This window comes from Rhineura floridana, chromosome 21, assembly GCF_030035675.1.
Source record: "Rhineura floridana isolate rRhiFlo1 chromosome 21, rRhiFlo1.hap2, whole genome shotgun sequence".
Lineage (NCBI taxonomy): Eukaryota > Metazoa > Chordata > Lepidosauria > Squamata > Rhineuridae > Rhineura > Rhineura floridana.
Genome location: NC_084500.1, coordinates 12,938,392 through 12,961,113, shown reverse-complemented (window position 1 = coordinate 12,961,113; position 22,722 = coordinate 12,938,392). Strand labels below are relative to the sequence as shown.

Genomic DNA, 22,722 nt, shown 5'->3' with positions numbered 1-22,722 from the left:
GGTGGGCCTATCTAATCTGCACTTTCCAAAGCAATATGTATACTGAAACACAGCCATCCATCAAAATTTGCATTATTATTATTATTATTATTATTATTATTATTATTATTTAAAATATTTATACCCCGCCCTTTTTCTAAAGAACTCAGGGCAGCTTACAAAAGTAATCATAAAGAATTAAAACAGTAAATATACAAAGTTAAAAACAGTTAAAATGAATTAAGTCAAATACAAGGTATATCCAAATTTTGAAATGCTGTTCTCCAGTCAATGAATGTGTACAAAAAATTGCACATTCTAGGTAAAATGCACATAAAAGTGCACATTTTAGCAAATATAACATACAAAATGCATTATATTAGGGGAAATTGCATTGCAAAATGTGTTTCTCAGGGAAAATTGCATTAAAAATGTGCTTCTGGGGAGAAATTCATACAAAAATGCTGATGGATTTTCAGGAGGATTTAAAGCAAAAAACAAAAACCTGCAAATCCGGCAAAATTTGCATCTTCTTCAGGTGAGGCTGTTAACATGCTAAACCGTTGCCTGGCCGCGATAATGGACTGGATGGGAGCTAACAGACTGAAGCTCAATCCAGAAAAGACTGAGACGCTGTTGGTGAGTGCCTTCTCTGCCCAGATGGTGGATGTTCATCCTGTTCTTAATGGGGTTACACTCCCCTTGAAGGAACAGGTTCGTAGCTTGGGAGTTCTTTTCGATCCTTCCTTGTCTCTTGAGGCCCAGGTGGCCTCGGTGGCATGGAATGCTGTTTACCATCTTCGATTGGTAGCCCAGCTACGTCGCTATCTGGACAGTGACAACCTCGCCTCAGTTGTTCATGCTCTGGTAACTTCTAGATTGGACTACTGCAATGCGCTCTACGTTGGGCTGCCCTTGAAGACTGTTCGGAAACTACAGCTAGTCCAGAATGCAGCGGCCAGATTGCTGACGCGGACCAGAAGGTCCGCTCATATAACACCTGTTCTGGCCCGTCTGCACTGGCTTCCTATTTGTTTCCGGGCTAGATTCAAAGTGCTGGTTTTGACCTATAAAGCCCTACACGGCATGGGACCACAATACCTGGTGGAACGCCTCTCCCAATATGAACCTACCCGTACACTGCGCTCAACATCTAAGGCCCTCCTCCGAGTGCCATCCCATCGAGAAGCTCGGAGGGTGGTGACTAGAACTAGGGCCTTTTCAGTGGTGGCCCCTGAACTGTGGAACAGTCTTCTCGATGAGGTGCGCCTGGCGCCGACGCTACTATCTTTTCGGCGCCAGGTGAAAACCTTTTTATACTCCCAGGCATTTTAAAGTGTATTTTAAAAGTATTTCCCTATTACCTTGTATTTTGGACGTTGTTTGGTTCTTTTATTGTTTGTTTGTTTTTGGTTCTTGATTTATTGTATTTATTGTACTTATACACTGTGCTTGTTTTATCTTTTATGTACACCGCCCAGAGAGCCTTCGGGCTTAGGGCGGTATATAAATTAAATAAAATAAATAAAAATAAATAAATAAAAATGTGAATTTGAGACTGGAAGAATGAAAAACTGAAATGGATAGATCCTTCCATCCCTAGTGTTCTCCAAGCAGATGGTTCAAAACTTTTCTAACCACCGGAGGTGGGGGGGAGGAACAGGGAAAGAAGGCAGGAAAAATAACAGAGAAAGAAGAAAAGAATGAGAGTCAGGAAGAATGAGAAAATCACAGTTGAGAAAAGACAGAGAGAAGGAGAAAGGAAAATGGAAACGCCTTGCAAAGATGAAGGGAAGACTCTCATATTCATATAAGATGGCACTGACACCTACATTTAAAGCACATGTCTTCCCCAAAAGAATCTTGGGAACTGTAGTTTGTTAAGGGTGCTGGCAATTATTGCTCTATGAGGGATAAACTACAGTTCCCAGGATTCGTTTGGGGTAGGGAGAATGTGATTTAAATGTACAGCCTAGGTTATGAAGACTGAAAGAGAATAGTATCCTGTACGTATGTGTGTGTGTATATATATATATACTGAAAGTAACACTGAAGATAAATACCAGAGAAGGATCAGTGAACTTAAAGAACACCTTCTTCTAAGAGGATATTCTCCACATATTATCATTTGCAACATCCACCGAGACTCCATTCTGTCCAGAGAAAACCTCCTCAATCATACTGAGGTGTCAAAGGGCAGAGAGCAACGGATTCCATTTGTGGTAGATTTCCATCCAGCATCTCCTAACTATCACCGAGCAATCAGGGAGAGCTCCCCGTTGCTGGCAAACTCTGAACATCTTGCTAGAGCCATCAGCAGGCCTCCTGTTGTAGCATTTCGCCAACCTCCTAATTTGCGCAGACTTGGTGAGAGCTGTGCTTAAGCCACCTATCACCAATCCAGGGTCTCATCCTTGTCACTCCAAACGCTGTAACACCTGTGTGTACCTCAGGGAGACAGCCGCTTTTACAAGCACTAAGACAGGCAGGACCAATTACATCAAACAGAACATCACCTGCAGGTCCTGCAATATAGTTTACATCATTGAGTGCAAAAGACCAGGATGACATATCCAATATGTAGGGAAGACCACAAATGACCTACGCACGTGCTTCAGAAACCACAAGTCGGCAATCTTGACAAAAAAAAGTAGAGCAACCAGTTGCAAAGCATTTTAACATCGAGGGTCACAGCCTGTTGGGCTTTTCCATTACAGCAATAGAGATGTCAGCAGATCCAGCAGCACTGACTAAAAGGGAGAACTTTTGGATTTACTCCCTGAACACATTGGCACCACATGGCCTGACCCTGGAGGACAGTACCACCACCACTTAGCTTCTGCAAAGGAAGCCCCTCTGAGCATTCCATCCTCAAAGCTCTCTAACTGCCACCTTGGTAACAGCATTTGTATGTTGGCAGCTGATGAAGGCGGAAGCTGAAACGTTTTGTTAATACTATAAAAATCTGTTTGGTTAATCACAATTACGTTTATATATATTTTAGGTGATTAACGGAATCCTTATAGGGATCCAGAGCAAGCTTGAGTGAAGTTCTGTTTGTTGCTTTCAAAACTGTCTTATATATATCTCCAGTCCAATCCAGCTCATGGCCAGTCACACACACACACATAACCAGCTGTGGAAAATCACCTTCTATCCCCACACAAAAGGCCAAAAGACAAACAAATAAATTCAGGAATTACAATAAGGATGGGAAACCTCAGGCACCGGGGAGCCAAGTACGGCCCTCCACGCTCCTCTGTCTGGCCCTCAGAAGGATTCTCCCCAGGCCCTCAGGCTGTGTGACATACACATCATACATTTAAAGCACATTACTTCTCCCACTGAATCCTGGGAACTGTAGTTTGTTAAGGGTGCTGGGAATTGTAACTCTGTGAGGGGTAAACTACAGTTCCCAGGATTCTTTGGGTGAAATAATGTGCTTTAAATGTATGATGTATACTCGCAGGTATGTGTGTCTAGAACTGCAGCCAAAGTATGCTTTGTGGAGGAGTGTGAATTTGAACCTTGTACGGCCACCTGCTCTAATACAAGCCTCTACTACAGACATAATGGGGCTGTCATTCATACATGAACCAAACACCATTTGTGTTATAGAACAGTAATCAGAAAGACCAACAATTCCTATTCCACTCTGATTCTCAGTATATAACTTATGAAAAACAAAGGGAGAGATATTATTTTGTAAAAGGAGAAGCAGGTCTGAAAGATGACTGTCCTCATAGCAGTCTAGAAAAGCTTTCAAAATTATCTCAGGATTTTCTGTTATGACCCTTCTTTCATGTAAACAGCTCGCTAGTCTTCAGCAACAAGATGACCAAGATCACTAAAAATAATGGGGGGAGAAATTATAATGCATGTAAGAAAAAGACCAGTTGCAAAATCATAAGAAAGCCCCACTAAACTGAATGGGGATTTCTCCCAGTAAGCATGCATAGGATTGTAGCTGTGAAGTGCAATCCTATACATGTGTTCTCAAAAATAAGTCCTATTCAATTCAATGGGACCGCTTAATCATTAGCATTTCTAACAGGTGTACATTTATTAGGGATGGCGTAGAATATTCGCAAAATCGGATTTGGTAATGAATGTTCATCGTCGAACAGGCTCCCACTTTTTGCATGCGTTTCTGGCTGTTAGCAACACTGTAATTTTTTTTAAAATCCACAACAAGAATTACCAAATTATTTACATAATTATTTTTGTAATCTGCTGCTGCTGTATACATTATATAAATATATAGCAATTCAGATGTTATGGAGAAATAGAGCTGGGTATTGTCAGCATACTGCTGACACCTCGCCCCAAATCTCCTGATGACGGCTCCCAGGGGCTTCATATAGATATTAAATAGCATGGGGGACAAGATGGTACCCTGCAGCACCCCACAGCGCAGCTGCCAGGGGGCTGAAAGACAGTCACCCAATGCTATTCTCTGAGAGCGGCCTTGGAGATAGGATCGGAACCACTGTAAAACAGTGCCTCCAATACCCATCTCACCAAGTCGGCCCAGAAGGATGCCATGGTCAATGGTATCAAAAGCCGCTGAGAGATCAAGTAAGAATAACAGGGTCGCACTCCCCCTGTCCTTCTCCCGATAAAGGTCATTCCCTCCTGGGCAACCTTACAGGGGCCATGTGCCAGTAGTGAGCAGAGCCAGAGGCAAAATGTGGCAGAACAACAAATCAGACTTTTACCTTTGCACTAGTAATCTAGTTTCCATATATACACACACATACACCTCTGTGCTCCGTGCAGGCAAGCCAGAGGGATTCCCAGAGTACCAAGCACACACTGCAGACAGGGAAAAAATGGGAAGAGGATGCATTGCTTGGAGAGAATTCTGAGGGCCATATCAAGAGCCTTGAAGGGCCACAATCAACCCCTGGGCCTGTTCTTCTCCACCCATGATGTATTATTAATTAATCAATTAAAATTTATATCCCTCCCTTCCTCCCGAAGGAGCTTAAGGCGACATGCTGTCTAGCAATGGGTCCCAAACTTTCCCCCCCTGTGGACTACTTGGAAGTTGCAGATGGTCTTGGCAGACCACTGAAGGATTTTTCTGCCTGTTGATAGCTGTTGTAATGCGCCGTAGTAAGCGCCTCGTGCTTTTTAATTGTATTTCAATTGCCTCTTTTATTTCTTATATTGCATTTTGTTGTTTTACACTTTCCATTCTGTAGAACTCAAACTGATAGACCACAAAATACAATATAAGAAATAAAAGAAGCAAAGAATAACGGCAAAAAAAAAAATCAATATGAGTATTTAATGCAGAAATGCCACGGACTATCTGAATGAAGCTTGTGGACCACTGGTGGTCCATGGACCACAGTCTGGGAACCCCTGATGTAGAGGATTGTAAACTATTTTTTTACAATTTACCTCCATGTTTACTAGATTATGTCAAGGTTATGCCTCTTTGGTTTTTCCTCTGAGGGTTGAATCCACCTAAATCATACTCAGGATAGACCCAATGAAATCAATAGACATGACTAATTGAAGTCCACTGACCTGAGAGCGCAAGGATCTACATAATATTGTAATGTGCTGTGTCTAGTGACAGTGCGGTAAATAGCAACACTAACAGAATTATCATTATACTGGAATGGGAAGTGTAAGAAAATAAACAAACAAAATGGCCCTATATTTTCCCTCTCATCAGCCACGGGCTCCCTGCCTTGTTCGGCTGCGTTCAAATGAGGGCCACCCTGGATTATGGATTATTATAAACGTGAGCACCTTTTTAAAAAACGTCTTTAGAATTGAGAGACAGACGGAAAGGAATCATTGATTTAACATACAATCCACATACCAGTCCATATCTCGGCGTACAAAATATAAAATGTATATCCATTCTCAAGGCCACTGAACAAGACTTCTTTTCGAAACGTGTTTGGCTTTGTTACACATTTTGTATTTTCATGGGCATTAGGTTATGCATATTGGCCTTTGTTTATAAGTTGCCCTTCATGTTGATATTGATATTGTTTTGACCACATTATATATTTTGTTTCTTACTATGTATGGGCATTGAGTTATTTTCAAAAACTTTCTGGCCTATTTCGCATTATTACATGAGAACACCTACAAGGATTTCATACTGTTTGTTTGTATACATTAAATTTTTGATATTTTTTATAACATTGTATTCATGTCTGTACCTTAACTTTTTCTGGAGCACTATACTTACGTTGAGGTAGATTTTAACTTCACAGTTTTCACAAGTTAAAGATAACCTCTGTTTGATTATGGGTGAATCAATTTGTTTACAAGGCATGTTCATTATTCTCAAAGCTTTGTTAACAGAGAACGAAGATACGCCCAAGTATACCCAGGAAGGCTGATGTTAAAATCCTTGGATCTATATGAGCAGTTTTTGGCGATTAACAGCCTGCTGAGGGAAACTAGGGAATCTCCTTCCCCAGAGGTTTTCAAGGGAAAGTTTGGCGTAGTTTTGGGTGAGTGTTTTGGGCACAGTCTTGGCTATGCGTTACTGATCGTCTCAAACTCTTATTTAAGGCCAGTTCAGCTATTTATTCTCCCTGTCTCTTTCTTAATCAAAAATATTTATATACCCCTTATTATGAAAACAACTCAAGGCGATATACAACCCAATCCATTAAAAATTCAGACACGGGAATAAAATTAATCCAATAGCACTGCAGTCAGTCCAAGGTTTAACTACCAAAAAAAAAAATTATTTACAAATGGCTGACATTTGTTCCTCATGTAATGTGCTCAACACAGGTCTGGTGTTTTCATGCACAGACATGATTTCTCAATCCTGCTACCGCACCCTTGGGCTTAATTCAGATGCTCATGTGAAGACAGCAACATCAACATTTCAAGAATGCCAAATGATTGCTGCAAATATAACTGGGGATTTTGTTAGAATTCCCCCATCCCTCCTAATGCAATGCCTTTCCAGGAAATCAGATATACACATTCAAGATTTTGGTGGAATATTCTTGAGGGACAGAGCACTTCAGGGATGGAATCAATCGCCCACAGGGGCGGGGTGGTCTCTTCCTTGCTGGAAGACCTCTGGCAGGGGTTGGACAGCCATCTGTTGGAGACAAAGGTAACATGGGGCAGAAGGCAGGAGCCCAGCGGTAGGTGCAGCCAGAGTCAATGAGAAGCAGAGCTAACTAATTCTAGTTTTGTCTCCATCCTCCCCCCTACTAAGTTCTGCAAGGGCAAAACTGAAACTAAGGAAGAGGAGGAAGTGGGCAGCCAAGGCCACACCCTGGAATTGTTATAAGTAAGAAGGCAGGCAGGGGTGGGCTGGCTGAGGGCGAACTTGAGGTTGATGGGGGCACTGCCCTACCAGCCCCAGTGGACCAGCCTCCACTGGTTGGGGATGCTCTAGCTTGGAATATCCTGCACTGACAGTGGGCTGTGGCCAGACAGACAACAGAGTTACGAGGGGCCTTGTGGGTTATGATTCTATAACTTCCAGGCATCGAGCATAATCAAATGGGGAGAAACAAGGCAGAATTCCCTTCCTGCATGACCCACGCCTTCTGCAAAACACCTCCCGAAAGCAATTTCTCTGATCACACAGCATCATCTTTTTCAACTGCTGTCACACAAAAGTCAATCCGTGAGCCACAATGCTGTGACCATATCTGTGAAAATCACATGGTTAGGTTCTCCAGATACATGTGCCCCCAGAAGCAGTTGGTAGCCAACCATTGTGAGGAACGAGAGGAGAAGATGGCCAGATAGAAAAGATGTCACTAGCATGACAAGCGACGGCTACTGACATTTCCCTTTCTACACCACTATTAAAGGTACAGGAGCCCCTTCTTCGTTTGCATCACTATTAAAGATACAGGAGCCCCTTCCTCTTTTGAACCTGTCTACCATTTTGTTTTTCAAAACCGCTTAATTCAGATTACTTAATAAGCCACAGCCCTTTTGAATCACATACACCCCAATCTTGCTTGTCTTATGGCCAAGGGTGAATTGATTTCATGAGGGGGGGGCACACTGATGGCTGAAATGGGGTTGTTAGCTACGATTGTGAGAGCCCAGAATTGGTTGATAATATAAGGGCTGTCTTGCTGGATCATACAATAACCAGCCAGATGCCCCTAGGCAGAGGGGCGGCACCTGTAGTCCTCCAGATGTTGATGGGCCACAACTCCCATCATTTCTGGCCACTGGCCAAGCTGGTGTGGTTGATGGGAATTGAAGTCCAACAACACCTAAAGGGTCACAGATTCCCCATCCCTGCCAGAAAGGATTTTTTTTACCAACCCCTCTATTATTGTCATTCGATCTTACAATTTCATTTTTATTTCTGACAAAAAAGGGGCATTTCTTTCAATAAGCCACAAGTTTGAATCCAGCACCACCAAATAAGATTAGGTGCCAACTAGGGATGGAAGAGTCTGTCATTTCTTGTTCTCTCATTTTCTCATTGTTCCCATTTTAAATTCCGTTCTCCACATTTCTGCAGTAATTTGCCATTTTTTTAAAAAAAAATGCTCATTACAATTATTCAGCGTTTGAGCGTGACCTTCTAATAAACACTTTTTCTGTATGCTGTTTTAACTAATGCACACATTTTTCTGCCAGGAATTTCTCATAATATAATGCATTTTTGCATGCCATTTTCACCAGTATAGTCATTTTCAGCACATTTTCCTGTAATATATGCATTTTTGTAAACCCTGGTTAGAGAACTGTATTGCAAAAGTCAGATAAGTGCAAATTTTGAAGGATGGCTGCATATTGTTTCAGAAAATGTGGATTAGAACAATTTAGCTTTAAAGGCAAACTGAATCCTATCCCTAGAGCCAACTAAAATGATCCTCCACTGTCCTAGAGCAAGTTTACTCAAGCTTCAGTTCCCAACATATTTTTCCCCCTCCATGGACCGCTTGAAAATTGCCCAGGGCCTTAGCAGACCACTTCATGTGTTTTTCCCCTAGCCATTGTAATGCACTGTGCTTGATTCTGTGTGATTTTTTAAATTGCATTTAATTGCGTCTTTTATTTCTCATATTGTATTTTAATTGTATCACCATTTGAATTCCATAGAATTCTACAGAATTCAAATTGTAAACGGACGTACCACAGACCACTGGAATGAAGTTTGCGGGCCAGTGGTGGTCCATGGGCCACAGTCGGGGAACGCCTGGCCTAGAGCCATGCAAAGCAAGACAATATTTGAGGAACCTTCCCGCAAGAGAGTGACACAACTCCTAAGCTTCTGTTTGTTTGTTTAAGAGCATGCTTTGAGGGGGGGGATCTCTCCCCTCTTCCATTCTTAACCAACCAACATCCCCCCCACCCCACCCAAAGACACACACAAGACCTGGGTTTGATTTACAACTTCACCAATGAATAACCCCCCCTCTTGTCTTTTTTTTTTTAAATCGCAAGCTCTTGTGTATCTTTCTGTTGATGATTTATAGAAATAAAATTAATAAGAGCCAGAGTGCCCACGTGCTGGAAGTTTATGTGCTGCCATATCTTCCACGCCATCAGATTTGGGGTCAGATTTACTGATATCTTAGAACTGCTTTGTTGCTTAAGGCAAAAGTGTCCAGCATTTTCTGTTTCTGACAGTCTGGACAATCTCCCCTTGCAAGACATGAGCTTTCTGGACAATCTGCCTTTGCCAGACATGAGCTTCCCCTGTTGTGGATGCCACACAGCTGCTATCCAGAGATGCACTGCTTCCAAACATGGAGGTACCTTTTAGGTGCACTTGCTAACTTATTTGATACTAAACCAGAACATGTACAGACCAACTCCACTGTTTCATTTGACTGAGGATTTGCAATAGGACAGTAAATAAGAACATAAGAACATAAGAAGAGCCTGCTGGATCAGGCCAGTGGCCCATCTAGTCCAGCATCCTGTTCTCACAGTGGCCAACCAGGTGCCTGGGGGAAGCCCGCAAGCAGGACCCGAGTGCAAGAACACTCTCCCCTCCTGAGGCTTCCGGCAACTGGTTTTCAGAAACATGCTGCCTCTGATTAGGGTGGCAGAGCACAGCCATCATGGCTAGTAGCCATTGATAGCCCTGTCCTCCATGAATTTGTCTAATCTTCTTTTAAAGCCATCCAAGCTGGTGGCCATTACTGCATCTTGTGGGAGCAAATTCCATAGTTTAACTATGCGCTGAGTAAAGAAGTACTTCCTTTGGTCTGTCCTGAATCTTCCAACATTCAGCTTCTTTGAATGTCCACGAGTTCTAGTATTATGAGAGAGGGAGAAGAACTTTTCTCTATCCACTTTCTCAATGCCATGCATAATTTTATACACTTCTATCATGTCTCCTCTGACCCGCCTTTTCTCTAAACTAAAAAGCCCCAAATGCTGCAACCTTTCCTCGTAAGGGAGTCGCTCCATCCCCTTGATCATTCTGGTTGCCCTCTTCTGAACCTTTTCCAACTCTATAATATCCTTTCTGAGATGAGGCGACCAGAACTGTACACAGTATTCCAAATGCGGCCGCACCATAGATTTATACAACGGCATGATGATATCGGCTGTTTTATTTTCAATACCTTTCCTAATTATTGTTAGCATGGAATTTGCCTTTTTCACAGCTGCCGCACACTGGGTCGACATTTTCATCGTGCTGTCCACCACAACCCCGAGGTCTCTCTCCTGGTCGGTCACCGCCAGTTCAGACCCCATGAGCATATATGTGAAATTCAGATTTTTTGCTCCAATATGCATAATTTTACACTTGTTTATATTGAATTGCATTTGCCATTTTTCTGCCCATTCACTCAGTTTGGAGAGATCTTTTTGGAGCTCTTCGCAATCCCTTTTTGTTTTAACAACCCTGAACAATTTAGTGTCGTCAGCAAACTTGGCCACTTCACTGCTCACTCCTAATTCTAGGTCATTAATGAACAAGTTGAAAAGTACAGGTCCCAATACCGATCCTTGAGGGACTCCACTTTCTACAGCCCTCCATTGGGAGAACTGTCCGTTTATTCCTACTCTCTGCTTTCTGCTTCTTAACCAATTCCTTATCCACAAGAGGACCTCTCCTCTTATTCCATGACTGCTAAGCTTCCTCAGAAGCCTTTGGTGAGGTACCTTGTCAAATGCTTTTTGAAAGTCTAAGTACACTATGTCCACTGGATCACCTCTATCTATATGCTTGTTGACACTCTCAAAGAATTCTAATAGGTTACTGAGACAGGACTTTCCCTTGCAGAAGCCATGCTGGCTCTGCTTCAGCAAGGCTTGTTCTTCTATGTGCTTAGTTAATCTAGCTTTAATAATACTTTCTACCAGTTTTCCAGGGACAGAAGTTAAGCTAACTGGCCTGTAATTTCCGGGATCCCCTCTGGATCCCTTTTTGAAGATTGGTGTTACATTTGCCACTTTCCAGTCCTCAGGCACGGAGGAGGACCCGAGGGACAAGTTACATATTTTAGTTAGCAGATCAGCAATTTCACCTTTGAGTTCTTTGAGAACTCTCGGGTGGATGCCATCCGGGCCCGGTGATTTGTCAGTTTTTATATTGTCCATTAAGCTTAGAACTTCCTCTCTCATTACCACTATTTGTCTTAGTTCCTCAGAATCCCTTCCTGCAATTGTTAGTTCAGGTTCAGGGATCTGCCCTATATCTTCCACTGTGAAGACAGATGCAAAGAATTCATTTAGCTTCTCTGCAATCTCCTTATCGTTCTTTAGTACACCTTTGACTCCCTTATCATCCAAGGGTCCAATTGTCTCCCTAGATGGTCTCCTGCTTTGAATGTATTTATAGAATTTTTTGTTGTTGGTTTTTATGTTCTTAGCAATGTGCTCCTCAAATTCTTTTTTAGCATCCCTTATTGTCTTCTTGCATTTCTTTTGCCAGAGTTTGTGTTCTTTTTTATTTTCTTCATTTGGACAAGACTTCCATTTTCTGAAGGAAGACTTTTTGCCTCTAAGAGCTTCCTTGACTTTGCTCGTTAACCATGCTGGCATCTTCTTGGCCCTGGCGGTACCTTTTCTGATCTGCGGTATGCACTCCAGTTGAGCTTCTAATATAGTGTTTTTAAACAACTTCCAAGCATTTTCGAGTGATGTGACCCTCTGGACTTTGTTTTTCAGCTTTCTTTTTACCAATCCCCTCATTTTTGTGAAGTTTCCTCTTTTGAAGTCAAATGTGACCGTGTTGGATTTTCGTGGCAATTGGCCATTTACATGTATGTTTAATTTAATAGCACTGTGGTCACTGCTCCCAATCGGTTCAACAACACTTACATCTCGCACCAGGTCCCAGTCCCCACTGAGGATTAAGTCCAGGGTTGCCCTCCCTCTGGTCGGTTCCATGACCAACTGATCTAGGGAATAGTCATTTAGAATATCTAGAAACTTTGCTTCTTTGTCATGACTGGAACACATATGCGGCCAGTCTATGTCCGGGTAGTTGAAGTCACCCATTACTACCACATTTCCTAGTTTGGATGCTTCCTCAATTTCATATCTCATCTCAAGGTCTCCCTGAGCATTTTGATCAGGGGGACGATAGATCGTTCCCAGTATTAAGTCCCTCCTGGGGCACGGTATCACCACCCACAACGATTCTGTGGAGGAGTCTGCCTCTTTTGGGGTTTCGAGCTTGCTGGATTCAATGCCTTCTTTCACGTATAGAGCGACTCCGCCACCAATACGTCCTTCCCTGTCCTTCTGATATAGTTTATATCCAGGGATAACCGTATCCCACTGGTTTTCTCCATTCCACCAGGTCTCTGTTATGCTCACTAGATCAATGCTCTCCTCTAAGACCAAGCACTCCAGTTCTCCCATCTTGGTTCGCAGGCTCCTAGCATTAGCGTACAGGCACTTGTAAGCAGTGTCTCTCTTCAAGTGTCTTTGGCACTTGTGGTTAGGCCTGTGGTAATTTTGCTCTTCTGAATTTATATCCTGTGCCCCTGCTCTCACAATGCCTACTTCTAGGCCTACCCCTTTTAAAATTTCATAATTTCTTTGGTTTTTATCCCAGGGGGGAGGTTTATTCCGAACCGGACCTTTCTCAGCTCCTGTTGGGTTTCCCCCCTCAGTCAGTTTAAAAGCTGGTCTGCTACCTTTTTAATTTTAAGTGAAATTAATGAATTCATTCATTAATTAATGAATTAATAAATATTATGCCTCATAATTCAATATGTCTAAGAGCAGAGGCTGCCTATAGATTTGAGTGGTATACGCTTTGCCTATGTTCAGAGGTACCCTTTATTAGAATGTTTGGGGTTTATTGATTTAGGCCCTGTCCTATTGTGTATCAAACCTTTAACGGGTGTTTCTTTTCTTTTTCCCTCCAGTTATATATGAGGAGAGAAAACTGAAAACCCAGAAGCAAATGTAGAATCAGTCAAAATAAAATAAGATTAAAACTAAGGGTCTTGGAGAAAAACCCTCAGTAAAAATGGGTTTGAGCACCCTTGCTTGTTTTCCATATCAAGACACACTAAAACAGGTTCCCTGGGTACAGATTTAAAAGGCACCCACTGGGTATTTAAAGAACATTGCAAGAAGCACCCCTGCAATAATCTACAGCGGGGAAGTATCCCGAAGGACCCCATCAAATTATCCTATGCTTACTCCAGAGTAAGCCCCGCTGAATTCAATGGGCCTTACTTCTGAATAAGCATGCGTGGGATTGCACAGTAAAGATCAAACTCCATTTTACTTAATCAGGCTTTCAATTTGGGCTGCAATCCTGTACATGCTTACCGGGGAATAAATCCCATTGAACTCAACGGGGTTCGCTCCTAAGTAGACTTGCATTGGCTTGTGCTGTTATTAACAGGGCTAGGCGTGGGCTGAAATCATTCAAATCAATGGACTGCAAGGCAGATTAGGATCCACAAAGAGGCAGGAAAAAAACCCCTTTTAGCCTGCAATAAATCCCACAGGGCCCTCTCCCAGAAGGGTGCGGTCTGACCTGATGGGTGTTTAAACTTGGAAGTAAGCCCCGCTGGTGTCAAACGGGGCTTCTTGGACCAAGGAGGCGCCGCAGACAGAAAAGGCAGCCTGAACTCTTTGTAAGCTGCAGCCCTAGAGGGCAACATGCCGTTGGAGTTCGGGTAGGCATGGTTAGGATCGCGCTGAGAATGCCCAAATTGTATGGTGTGTGAACAGCCCGGGGAGGGGGCTGGGACTTCAAATTTCTACTTTTAAGAGCCGGAAAACCAGGCAGTGATCCTTCAAGCCTTGTTATGGTCCAGACAGCAGCGTAGTGGCAAATTTGAAAGAGCGGGGGTCCCTTCATAATAGTCATAGCAGTGCCCCCTCACAGCCACACACCCTTCTAAAATTATACAGCCTTCCAAAATATAAAATAATCTAGCCAGGCTTGAATACTACTTTAGAAGACTCTTCTCAGTGGCTAAAGCACTCCCCTTTCGTACTGATTGGCTCATAGGACCCTGGAGACATAGGGACCCTGCTGGGACCCAGTTCCCAAAAAAGTAAGGGTCTAAGACCCCCTGAGACCCCGGACGACTGCACCCCTGGTTCCAGAGTCCGTCCAAGGTGATTGGATTTGGCCTAGACCAAACCGGACCGAGAATCGTAGGTTCAGGGGTCCCCAGTCCCACAATATCTTCCCCTTCTGATTTATTATCTGGGAAGTAAATGGCACTGAAATCCAATGCAACTTTCCTTCTAAATAAAGTTTTTTTAAAAACTTAGGACGGTGTACCTCCCTGTTTAAACACACACATTTCACACGCTAAATGAAAGCGATTTGGGAGAGGGACACACTGGAACCAGGCTGTACATTTCTCTCTAACCTTTCAGAGCAGGGCCTCGATCCAGCCAAATCCCCGCAGTTCAGTTGTTAGGACTACAGAAGCCCTGAAAATAATTGCACGAGAGTAAGTCCCGTTGAACTCACTGGGATGTGAACAAGTCCACGTGCGCAGGATCGGCCCCTTATGGGCTGTCAAATGTGCTTACTCACAAGTAAGCGCTATGGAAATCAAGGGGTTTTCCCCCTTCCAAGTAAACTTGGTTAGGATCGGGCCGCGAGGCTTCTCGCAGGCCCTGGAAATCCGGAAGGGCGGCCGCAAATAAAAGGGGCGTCGGGTTGCAGCCTGCACGGCTCCCTCCCCAGCCCGATCCTAACCACGTTTGTTCGGGAAAGCCGCTCTCGCTAAATCCCGCGCAACACCGCTCAGGTTGGAGTAAGCCCAAGGGAACTCACTGGGACTTGCTCCCGAGTAAACAGACCTTGGATCGGCTTGCAAAGAATTCAAGGCGGAGATCCTTAGCCGATTTGACGTGGAAGGAAGGCCCACTAAGCTTACATCAACGAAAAGGAACGAATTAAATCAGATTTTTGTCCGAATCAACTCCTTCTAAAAACCTCGGAGTGCTTGTTTTCTTTTCCCGTTTAAGGGTTTGGTTTTTTTTAAAATGAGTAGAGAAGCAAAAGGAAAGGGGTGCTGTTCTTGTCTGCCTCTCCTTCCTAACCGAGCGACGGTTCTAATCAAATACATCCCATCATCGGAATAAATCCCAGAAATACGTATTTTGAAAAGTTACCTTTGGACCGAAAGCCATTTCTGAGCTGCGGCGGGCATCTTAGGCTGGCCAGCAGGGTCGAGCTAAGCCGGGAATAAACCCTCGGCTTCTCTTTAAATTGAGGCGTAGGGTTAATAAATAGCAGAGTTTATTTAGTTGATATTTCGCTAAAGGAAAAAAAAAATCGTAAACTCCGCGGGATAATTAGTAACCAACTTGTCAAAGCCGTTCAACTGGCTCTCGGCTGGGCGACACACTTATTTCTGAGGATATCTTTAGCTAACAAATCGAAGGCAAGAGCCAGGAACTTGGGACCAAGGAAAGGAGATGAAAGTAGAGCAGGTCCTTATTAGACAAAAGTTTTTCCGGGGGGGGGGGAATTGAAATCTTACTAGGAAGTGGAAAGGTTTACTCGGAGTTAATTATTAGAAGATTTTCCTTTTCATCAAGCTCACGCTTCTCTCTAAATGGACTTTATATTGTTATTGATTATGATGGATAGCTTCTTGGCTAAATGATGACAGACTTTGTATTTAATAATAATAATAATATTGGTGAATGATGATGCTTAGGATTTGTCTCGTCAGAAAAAGCAGCTGAGGAGAAGTATAGATCTGCTGTCATATACACAATATTTTACATATGTATGTATGGCGAATATTGCATATTTGTCAATATAGACTAGATAATGTTTTATATGAATGAATTTCCAAAAGGTGGCCACTTATTGGCATACACATGTAGGTGATGAAAATTACACTCGGTGAATACCTGAAAACTCGGAGATGATATATACTGGCCTCTGTCTAAAAGCAATTGCCAGCAATTTATTGTGTGTCTAAACGAGAATAAATTGCCTGTCTGTCTGTCTATCTGTGGCTGGTTTCCGACAGTCACAAAATACATTTGAGATTGTCAAAATCCACTAAATTTTGGACTGTATGTGCATATGTGCAGATGTATGTGGAAGTCACAACACATTTAATACACATAAAATATAATCTAATGCATAACTATATTGTAGGTGTAATATGGACTCTCTTTTGTATGCATTATATACGTGCACAGACGGACACAAAGAAAGATCCATTTGAACAACCGGATCTGAACAAAGGAATCATGCCCAGGTTATTTTTCTCTCCTGAAATTATATTCCTTCAGTCAAGTCCATCTTGTCCTTAATTTCTTCCTTTTGGGCCTTCACCCTGAACAATTTTTAAAATAAGTTTGAGGGGAAAGGCAGACGACAAGCCAAGAGCACAACTGGAAATTCAGCTCCTAGGTAAGTCAGTTTGAAAAAACAAAACAAAACAAATCAGGAGCAAGGGTCGGTTCATTGGGCTTTTTTTTTATCCTTCCTGAAAGGATACCACAACGCAATCCTAGGAACGTGTTACTCAGAAAGAGATTTCATCCTATTCATTGGGCATTAGTCCCTCGTAAGTGTGGCTAGGATTGCATCCCCCGTATTAATTCCATTTTTAAAAAACCGTTTTCCAGCTCAAATATTGCCCCCTCCCTTCAACCGGGAAGGACCCTCCCGTTGAACAAGCAGAAACAAATATATAGCTTAGAAATTTTCAGGATTAAGCGGCATACAAATTCTGTTAAACCCATAAATAAAAATGGCATGCCCTGTTTGCCATGACCCTCTTGTTTGTTGACTAGCTCCCCAGACGGGTTCAACCGGGAGATTTGGAAAAGAGCACGTTTTCCAGTTCTGTGAGGACTGCAGCCTTTAAAACAGGCTTCCTAGGGAAGGAAACCTACTGAACGCAGGGGGACTTACTTCTGAGTAAAACACGCGCAAGATCGAGCGGCCCTTGTTAGAAAGACATGCTCCTTTTAAAAAATATATGATTATTTTAATCAGTTCTAATACATTTTAAAGAGGGGGAGAGAGATCCCAATCCTGAATATTTGCTCCAGAAACAGACAAAACCTTTTTTTGTGGGTGATAGACAGATCGATAGATAAATAGACAGGCGCGCGCACACAAACATATATACTCGAAGCACGGGGACAGCAGCAACGTGGCTGGGCAAACTTTCCCCCCAATCGATGGACGCGGTCGTTGTTTCAATAGAAAGGGCGACATAATGGGGAAAGTTTTCTTTTTTAAGGCGTTCCGTGTAATTTTTGGTTAGCTTTCCACGGAAGGCCGTTTTGCGGTGCGTTGATATATAATGAATGAGAAGGTTCGAACGTTCCCCGAGCCCAGCGTTCCATCCCCTTTGATTTGAACGCGCCCTCCGCCGAACCTTGCGCCTCTTTCATCCCAACGTTCCCCCATCCCCTTTGATCCGCGCGTCCCACGCGCGCGGGGCTCCCCAGCTTGCCTCGGCGCGGTTCCCTCCAGCTCTTTCCGCCGCCCCGTCCAGTCCTGGCTTACTTGATCATCCTGTCCACTTCGGCCCTTTGCTCCGCCGCCTCCTCGGTGTTGAGCGCCTGCAGTTCGCGGAGGATCTGCGGCGTGTCAAAGTCATCGCCGTCGTCCGAGGCCTCGTCCCCTGACAGCTTGCCTTTGCTGTGCCCGTTGGTCAGCGTGTGGAACACCGGCTTGCTGTCCGCCTCGGCCCCGCCGCCGCCGGGGGACAGCTGTAAGTTTTCCAGTTTCACCCCATAGCCGCCGCTGGCGGAGGTGCTGCCGGTGGGCACCAGCTCCTCCAGAGCTTGGATCAGGACCTCCTTAGTCACCCCAGAGGTGAGGAGAGCGTTGAGAAGCTCTTGCTGCAAAGCGCTCAGTTTGGACACCATTTTAACGCAGGGAGGAATTTGGGGTGGGGGGGGAGAGGAGAGAGGGGGAAAGGATCGGGAAGGGGGGAAGGAAAGAGAACCCCCCAAAAAACCCCGACCCTCAAAAATCCACCTTCTTATTGTAAAACCCCGCGCACGCGCAAAAAAAAAAACACACCCAAAAGTAAACCAAAACACAACACTCCTGGCTTGACACCTGCTCTGTCCACAGGACCCCGGGAGAATCTCCCTTAAGGATGCCTCAGCCGGCCTCTATCCCAACGTGATGATCTCCATTAGGCAATATAAGATATGCAAATGAAGTGGGCAGGCGGGGGCATTCTTGCAACATGCAAATGATGGGCAAGGGGGGGAGAGAGAGAGGTAGTGGGCCGAGAGCGAGAGACCAAGATTGTCCTCTGCTTGGCGTCGCCTGGAATTGGCTGCACTCAGAAGCGAGGGTGTCTAAGAGGTCGCCAAATCTTTTCACTGTACTTTGAACCTGTTTAGGGAGAGAGGGGGCGGCGCGGGGTGAGGTGAGCTATCAAGGGCGACCGAGAGTCTCTCCTTTGAGATTCTTTCTGTTTCTTTGTCTTCTTTTTTTGGTGGTGGTGGGGAGTTGTGAATCTGGAAATCAGTGGGAAGAATTAAATAGATTATAAACCCCTGTCCCATTGTGGAAAGGGTTTTAGGAAACCAAAAGCGAGCTACCTTAAAAACAAACAAACAAACAAACAAACAAGGAAATGGAGGAGAGATGGACCAGATGCCTGGACAATTTCATGGTTGTTTAAAAGAGCGGGTTAGTCAATTTCCCTTTCTGTGTTTAGATCCATAACTTCTGCCGTTTTTCCCTTTTGATTTCTTTTTTTGGATACAGGTTTCCAAAGGAAAAACAGGACTGACGGGATAAATCTTACCTGCTACCTCACAAGGTGGAATAATGTCCCTAATGAATTTTTATTCTCCTTATTCCCCTCCCCTCAATTTCTTGAGGTTCATTAGAGAAAAATTTGTCAAGACCTGAAAACAACAACAGCAACTAGAGAGGCCAAGCCCAGAACATTTAATATGTGTTTATTTCTATATTTGAGATTTGGGTTTCCTGTCCATACTTTTAATTGTGGGAAATATATGTGGCATGAGTGAAAGGGATCAAAAGAAAGTATTTTTTAAAATTGAAATATGCAATCATTTTTTAAAAAAAAATCACATTTATTAGCTGTTGTTTTTACATAATGGATTGTTATTTTCTCTTTTTCAATAAAATAAAATAAACTGTAATTTGCAAAAATGTGTGAGGTTAACTTTCCTTCTGTACACATGTGTACACGTGTAAAAAAAATACCTCAATTAAACAACAAAAATGGCCATGTTTGTACTTTGTAACAAACATTTTAACCAAATAAATTTCAGTTAAAACACTCTCCATCGGGAACAATTGAAACAAAGCAACTAAAAGTTTTAAAGGCATGATCCAGCTAAAGTTAAGCACTTTTAGTCCTCTGAAGTGATTGATGTTTACTTAGAAGTAGTTCCCACAAAGTTCACTGGGACTTACTTTTAAGTAAACAGGCAGAGAATTGGGCGCATGTTGTTTATGGTGTAAGCTTCATTGGGTGTGTACAGGGACTTGCTTCCTGGTAAGAGTGTGGACAGAGGTGCGGTCTCAAAACATGTGCGCTCTCTCTCTCTCTCTCTCTCTCTCTCTCTCTCTCTCATTGAGACAACACAATCCTATGCATGTTTACACAGAAGTAAGTGCCACTATAGTCAATGAAACTTGCTGCCAGGTCAGTGTGCAGAGAATTGCAGCTTTCAATGAGCTTTGCTTTCATTAGATCATGCCCGAAATATCAGCGTTGCCTTCAAACATGTCAGAGAAAAGCAACGTGGTTAGTGTGTGTGTGTGCGCGCGTGCGTGCGCAAGTGCATTTTAAAAATTACGATTCATTTTAATTGCTTCAGTTGGCAATCTGGAGAAACCCCACAACGAAACTGGTGGCTAGTGGGGTGATGTGCACAAAGGCTTGGCCTTCGCAGTGGGTTTGTCACAGACAGAATGAAGTACATTGCAGGTTCGCTACGAGCTGGGGTTGCATCAGTTACCTGTTCCTTCCGCATCTGTATCTCTAACCTCTCAATAGATTTCCCTGGGAGAAGTGGTGCCTGGTAGCTCCATGTCAGCAGGGTACTGAAATCCACTTTGGATTTTAGTCCAAACTTTCAAGGAGCTGTCCAAGGTGCTGGAGCGCTTTGAAAGTTGGGACTAAAACCTGTCGTGGATTCCACTGCCCCACTGATATGGAGCCACCGGCCGCCACTAGCTAAAACTGAATCCGATTATTCTGGCTGAACTATGTTCAGCAGTAGGAAACAGAATACAAACTGCAACCCTGAAGCTGCAATCCTGTGCTCACTTGCCTGAGTATAAGCCCTGCGGAACTTAGTGGCATGTACTTCCGGGTAGGTACATATAGGATTGCATTGTCAATTGATTATTTATTTACTTACTTATACAGATTCCGCCCTTTAAGCCAAAAGGTTCTCAGAGCAGTTTGCAATAAAATAAGTTCTAATATGGTCCCAACCCTCAGGCTAACAATCTTGAAAAGATATGACACAGAAGGAAAAAGGAACAGGAGGGAGGAGGAATAAGGCAAGCTTAAGCACAAACCCTTAAAATGACAGTCCTTATAATGCAGTTGTGTAGCTCAGTCTATGCAGATTAAGGATGTCTAGAAGTACAGAAACTCCCCACTTATCTCAGTGGCCATTCTGGATTTTAAAATGTTTTAATCAGCCCAAAAGGCATCCCTGATTAGCCGGGCGACACTTAAAAAACAAAGGAAATTGTTTTGAATGCAATAAGTTGTTTTAGAAAAGCTGCACTGGCAAAGTGCATCACGGAAGAGGTATCTTCTCTTTGCTCTTGTGAACAAGGGGATGCCTCTTCTGTGATGACAGACCCATCTGTAAGATGAACATACACCATCTAAAAACAAAGTATGGTTGTTTTAGTCATATGCAAATACATGCAGATTTAAGACTGCCATCTAAACACTCTAAGGGCCCTTGCAGACATCCTTTTTTAAAATGATGCATTCATGATGATTTGTGTTTGTGATGGTATTGGAGTGGTTATACGCGATTTCCCTTCGGCGCTGTTTGGGCCTGCAAGTAGCTTCCAATTGGTGCACATCCCAGAACTTCCTGCTGAAATCCTGTAACTTTTCATGCCACAAATGTTCCGGGGTCTGTGTGTGTGTCCCATTTCTGTGGTGCTGTTGCGCAAGAGTGCCCCTCCAGGTGGCAATAATGGAGTAATATTGGGGAACCATCGCAGTACAACTAATAAAGAGGAGTGTTGTGTGGACGGCCCTGTATAAATCCCCCACTAATGCATTATTGTGTCAGTGGCATACTGCTGAATACACCTGGGTGGCTGGGAAACCAGTCTAGAGGGACCCTGACGGGGGAGTAAATCACACCCAGCTCATTGGGACTTACTTTTGAATCAATATGTTTAGGGCTGCTGTGTTAATACTTGATTTAAACACATTTGATTAATTCAGCAAGGCTGCAGTCCTACATTTACAAGGGAGTAAGGTGCAGTGAACACAGCAAGGGCTCATTTCTGAGAAAGAGTGCACAGGATTGCGCAGTAAGCTTTTTTTAAATTAAGCCGCAGCATTAATTATAATGTGATTGGGCTCTGTTGCTCTGTTTCCTTTTTAAAAAAAAATTAGTTGACCCATGGGAACATCCAATCTCCATAACACTGATCAGAAGAAATGTATAACCCACACACAACCTGGAGAAATGTCAAAAGAATGGGTTCTGTCCAATGCAAGCCCTGCTCAGAGTAGACCCACTGAAATTAATAGGCACAACATTGTTTTCAGTGGGTCTGCTCTGGGTAAAACTTGGTTGGCTCCAGCTCACTGAAATTCAGATTTAAAAAAAAATCCCAGTGAAACATTTTTTATTTACTAACTTTTAAAAAACAGGATGCCTTTAATTCTAGGGAGCTGATTCAATCTACCTTGAAGCATCTTTCATTTCAGAAAAACAAATCGTGTTTTCTGGAGATATTTCCCCCCCCCCCAATTACTTGAGAGACTCGATGAAGTTTACAGGCCACAACAAATACAATTGGGTTTCTGTTCCCTTCCAGGTCTGTTTACCTGCCTTAGCTAAAAGGGGTGGGGTGGGCTATATAATATAACTGAGAGCATGACTGGTTCCAAGGCCATTTAGGCAGTGCAAAGAATCTGAGGTGGTTTTGTTTAAACACTTTCCAGTTTTTCCTTCAGAGGTGGGGAGGGGGGAGAGAGAAAAGGACATTTAATATAGCACCAACAAGGAAATGCCCCAAATCCTCGTGGGGACCGACTGTTTTTGCAACAGAAAAAAGATGTTAGCTTACAAAGTGGGGCAGTGGTTATTTTAAGCTGCGATGGAATGAGCCAGAGGTTGAACACA

At 43.3% G+C, this 22,722-nt stretch overlaps 1 protein-coding gene across 5 annotated transcripts in view; it reads right to left on the bottom strand.

Moving 5' to 3' along the window:
- The window catches only part of HNF1B (HNF1 homeobox B), an 88,514-nt gene extending 70,024 nt beyond the window's left edge, over window positions 1-18,490 (bottom strand). The window contains exon 1 of one of the 5 annotated variants that reach the window (XM_061605063.1): window positions 17,894-18,490. In XM_061605063.1, coding sequence (XP_061461047.1) covers window positions 17,894-18,258 — 365 coding nt within the window. In that variant the 5' untranslated portion in view covers window positions 18,259-18,490. Of the gene's footprint in view, window positions 1-15,522; window positions 15,576-17,893 lie in introns of those variants that run through there. The other 4 variants (XM_061605060.1, XM_061605062.1, XM_061605059.1 and 1 more) reach the window with 4 other exon arrangements.
- Between the last annotated feature and the right edge of the window lie 4,232 nt (window positions 18,491-22,722).